This window comes from Adiantum capillus-veneris, chromosome 2 (assembly GCF_014529385.1).
Source record: "Adiantum capillus-veneris isolate H3 chromosome 2, ASM1452938v2, whole genome shotgun sequence".
Classification (NCBI taxonomy): Eukaryota; Viridiplantae; Streptophyta; class Polypodiopsida; order Polypodiales; family Pteridaceae; genus Adiantum; species Adiantum capillus-veneris.
The window spans coordinates 107,590,798-107,595,854 of record NC_140932.1 but is presented as its reverse complement, the minus strand read 5'-3'; the positions used below and the strand labels follow the sequence as shown (position 1 = coordinate 107,595,854).

The 5,057-nt window shown below is 42.9% G+C and overlaps 1 protein-coding gene across 1 annotated transcript in view; it reads left to right on the top strand.

Moving 5' to 3' along the window:
• Positions 1–658, top strand: part of LOC147463354 (uncharacterized) — a 2,928-nt gene extending 2,270 nt beyond the window's left edge. The window contains exons 3-4 of the mRNA XM_086488271.1: positions 103–141; positions 253–658. Of these exons, the coding sequence (XP_086344397.1) occupies positions 103–141; positions 253–522 (309 nt within the window). The 3' untranslated portion in view covers positions 523–658. The remainder of the gene's footprint in view (positions 1–102; positions 142–252) is intronic.
• Positions 659–5,057: the final 4,399 nt, after the last annotated feature.

Sequence of the window (5,057 nt, the reverse complement as noted above, 5' to 3'; positions counted from 1 at the left end):
ATAATAGTATACATTATGAATTTCGAGACTATGCAATCATGCATGCATAATCTTTGAATCTCAAGAAAAAATATTGATTGGCTTTTCATTGTTGTTGGATAGGTGAAAGAAGCTTTCGAAACGTTGCGAAGGGAGGTGGAGGTAGGTGCAAAAAACTATAATCTTTGAACCTCACTTGTATTCTTTAGGGAACAAAACCCTAATTCCCTCCCCTCTTTGTCCCTAACTCACAATCACATTGCAATAATGCAGGCAAGCTTTCGAGAAGGGCTTCGTCTTTGTGGTCTTAGTGACAAATGGGGCTCACTTCAACATTTTTTAGTCTCCGCGAGAACGTACCTGGATGGTCCATCCGTCTACGCATCGACAACGGATGATGACTATGAGGACTATGAAGATGAAGGACAACACAAGCTTGATGAAGATAGCCTTCTCGCTCGCCTCAACCAGCTCACCCGCCAAAGTGTCACTCGACGTATGCGCACAGTTAGGCAAAGAAACGTGACAAATAAAACTTCATGAAATGGCTAATCACGGAAGGCCCTTAGAATATGTGCACACTTATGCCAAGATAACATATTTCATGTATATTTTAACCATAAAGCTCAAACTAATCACATGTCATAAATTGAAATGTTGTCACATAGCTCAAGAAAAACATCTCTCCATGTCTTAGCACCACACAATCACATGCTTTTTTTCATTTGTAGCAATGACAACTTTGCTCACATATCCAACAAATCCTTTCAACTAAAATTAGTCTCTACCAAGTATGGCAAAATGCCCTTTCTACCTATATATTATATTGCAATGTGGTATCTCGGACAATTTCTCCTTGAGGTTGTAAGTAGGCTTGGCCGAGTGCACTGGCTATAAGTGTTGGGGTATAAAGCCCAATGTGGTCGCCCAGGTAAGTGGGCGGGCCGCCAGGTATGTACACATATTCTTTTGTAAAAACCTAATAAGAACTCACTATGCTCTACACATTACAGTAGAGCGAGTTCACCATATCGTCGTGCTCTTCTTCTCGCACTCTCTCTCGCGTCGCACTTCCGCTCGTACTCCTTCAACTGGTATCAGAGCTTAGATCGAGGCTCGGGGCAGCACTACAGGAGGCTAGAGTCACCAGCTCAGATTGGAGTGAAATTCGACAGGCGAAGACACGGCCCCAAAATCTTGTGGGATAGCCCAAAGGACTTGGTGTTGTCTTCATTCTGAGGTCATCTCGGCCACCGTTCGGCTTCGACAAAGGTCTGCGCAGGCCATTTTCGACTACGTGGTCTCGACGGGTGCAGATCCGACTTTGTAAATTTAGGGTTTTCGGCCTACGACTACATGTGCTGAAGATATCGACACTCCCAGAGTGTTGATTTGTGGCTGTCTACACATCGAAGTACGGCTCACAGTTCTTGGAGGTGTGTCACATACGACACGGGCGCATCTACACACAGACTGTAGGTGACATCCACTAGTTCATCAGGTAGCTTGTGTTTGCTGCTTGATATTCCAGATTTCATCCTGACATTGCAGGTACTTCCACATGGGATGTATTGTCAGAGATGATGTATGTCTGTTGAGGGTTTGCTGGCTGTGAGTCACGCAGCAAACAACCGCTGCAGCGGTTACAGCATATAGTGGGAAATTTGTGGATGTATGACTTTGTGGGAAGTCTATGTACTGTCAGATTTACTGCAGCCTTTGTTGAGGGTCGAGTGAGGTTTTATTGAGCTGGGGGATTCTCGAATGTTGAGATCCTTTCGGTGATACAGGTCTTGGAGCGATCCCTCGAGCACCCTTAGATAGGCAGCTAGGATGTATTGACTGTGAGTTAGACAGTTGGGATTGCATCTTTGCTTTACTGCCGTTGAGGCATTGTCACAGTCTATGCTTACAGGACAGTGACAGGACAGTGAGAGACAGTACAGGTGCAGGACAGGTTTACCCGCAGCTTACAGTGTCAGAGAGACAGTGTTTTTTGAGCTGTTTTTTGGTCTGTTTTTAGTACACCAAAGCCATTTTACAAAGGAGACTCTGCCAAAATTTCTGCAGAATCTGAAGCTTTCTTGGTTCATTTAACAGGTTGATATTGGTTCAGAGGTCAGTTTACAGGGGAAACTCTGCCGAATTTTTCCCAAAAAAGTAAACTACTGTGAAGCGTAGCTATGGCTGGGATCACAGGACACTGCTCTTTACAATATCAAGAAGCTGGATGGAACCAATTTCCCATTGTGGAAGAAGCAGATTTGGCACGTTTTGGTACAAAAGAAGCAGATAAAACCTATAAAGCTCAAGGGGATAAATTAACCAGAAGATATGGACGAAGATGAATGGAGCGAAATGGATGAATTGGCACTTTCTACCATTATACTGACTTTGGCAAAAAGCGTTTACTTCAATGTAGCAGACGAGATGTCGGCTCATCAAGCATGGTTAAAGCTTGAGTGATCTTTATGAGAAGCAGAGTGCAGCTTCACAGGTATACTGGCTTAAGAAGCTTGTTGACTTGAAGATGAAAGAAGGGACACCTATGTCCAATCATCTGAATGAATTCAACACAATCTATAGTCAGTTGTCAGCTCAAGGTGTCAAGTTTGATGAACCTGTTAGAGCTATGTTCCTGTTGATCACATTGCCGGAAAGTTGGCACACTTTTCGCACAGCTTTGAGTAATTCTGCACCTCCAGATGGTTTGAACATAGCAGGTGTAGAAGGAAGTCTGCTTACTGAAGAAACCAATAGAAAGACAATGGACAAAGGCAAAGGAACAGCCTTAGTTGTCAGGGGAAGGACCAAAGAAAAGTACAAAGGTGGAAAGAGGAATCAGTCTCGTAGCAAGTCCCGCAGTGCTAAAGGCAAGAGTGACATAGAATGCTACCATTGTGGCAAGAAGGGTCACATGAAAAGAGACTGCAGAGAATGGAAAGCAGAAAAAGGAAAAGAGAAAGCTGAAGACCATGGTGAGAAGAACAAGTCCTCAGTGAAGATTCAAGAAATAAATGTCACAAACACTGTTGCAGAGGATGACAGTCTAGTGTCAGGAGACATCTACTTCTTGAAGAATACAATGGACTCAGTTCTTCTTACAACAGCTAATGGAAATGCACTGAGTGACTGGATTATAGACTCAGGGGCATCACTTCATGTGTCTCCAAACAAGGAGTGGTTTACTTCTTATGTGACCACTAAAGATCATGTTCGGCTAGGCAATGGGCAGACATGTGAGATCTTAAGTGTTGGAGATGTTCAATTGAAGTTTCAGAATGGCTCTTCTTTCACGCTGAAAAATGTGAGACATGTTCCCGCAATTACAAAAGAGCTTGATCAACACAAGTTTACTTGATGATGCTGGCTACGTCACCATTTTTGGACAGAACATGTGGAAGATATCCAAGGGTTCTATGACAGTAGCACATGGAGTAAAGTCTGGAGGACTTTACATGATTTATGTATCAAATGTCTCTAAAAATGTAATCAATGTAACCGAGCAGCCGGACGTTTCTTTGTGGCATAGCCGGTTAGGACATATGTCCAAGAAGGGAATGGAAATCTTGTCTTGTTCTGGTTATTTGCCTGGCTTTTCATTTAATGATTTTGAATTCTGTGAACATTGTCTGTATGGTAAGCAAACACAACAGCCACATAAGCATAGAAGCAGTAGAAGAGATACACAGTTGGCACTTGTTCATAGTGATTTGTGTGGACCTATGCCTAACCTATCTCTAGGGGGAGCTTCTTACTTTATGACATTTATAGATGATTACTCGAGGAAAGTATGGGTTTACTTTCTCAAGCACAAGGATGAAGCTTTTAGTGTTTTCAAAATGTTTGTGACACTTGTGGAGAATCAGAGTGGCAAGAAGCTTAAATGCTTACGCACTGACAATGGTGGAGAGTATGTTTCAAAGGCCTTTCAGGACTTTTGTGAGTCAAAAGGTATAAAATGTGAACTTACTGCTCCTTACAATCCTCCTCAAAATGGTGTTGCTGAGAGGATGAATAGGACCATACAAGAGAAGGTCAGAAGTATGTTGTCTAATGCACAGCTGCCAAATGGGTTTTGGGCTGAAGCTGTATCAACAGCTGTTCATCTTGTAAATAGATCTCCTAGCAAGGTTTTGCAGAAGGATTCAGTGCCAGAGATGGTATGGTCAGGCAAAATGCCCTCATACAAGCATCTTAGAGTCTTTGGTTGTGAGGCATATACTCACGTTCCAAAGGAATTTAGGAACAAACTTGAGCCAAAGAGTAGAAAGTGCATCTTTCTAGGCTATGGTAATTCTCGTGAGATGGGGTACAGACTTTGGGATCCCGAATTCAGAAAGGTTGTCCGCAGCAATGATGTTCACTTTAATGAATCCAAATATCATTCTAAACCAGAGAGGGTTGAGGAGATTAGAAGAGTTTTCTTCCAAGAAGATGGACCTGCAAGTGCAAGACAAAATGTCAGGGCTCAAGAGGAGCAAGGACAGGATAGAGTGGAACCACAGGTTGTGGCTGAGTCTGAGCCACCTATTGTGCGTAGATCTGGGCGTGTCACGCGACCTCCTGATAGGTTTGTTTCATCTATGAACTATGTCATGTTGACTGATTGCAATGAGCCTTCATGTTACAAGGAAGCAGTGCAAATGAAGGACTCTGGGAATTGGCAATTGGCCATGCAGTCAGAGATGACAGCTCTGCATAAAAACAAGACATGGAAGCTAGTTAAATTACCACAGGGAAAAAAGGCTCTACCTTGTAAATGGGTTTACAGGTATAAGATCACCGCTCATGATAGTCAGCCAAAGTACAAAGCAAGGCTTGTTGCCAAGGGCTTTAAGCAAGAACAAGGCATTGACTTTGATGAAGTCTTCTCTCCGGTGGTCAAAATGACTACATTGAGATGCTTTCTTGCATTGGTTGCCATATAAGATTTGGTGTTGCACCAAATGGATGTCAAGACAACGTTCTTGCATGGTGATTTAGATGTGGAAATTTACATGCAGCAGCCAGAAGGGTTTGTTGAGAAAGGCAAGAAAGATTGGGTATGCCAGTTGTTAAAGAGTCTTTATGGCTTA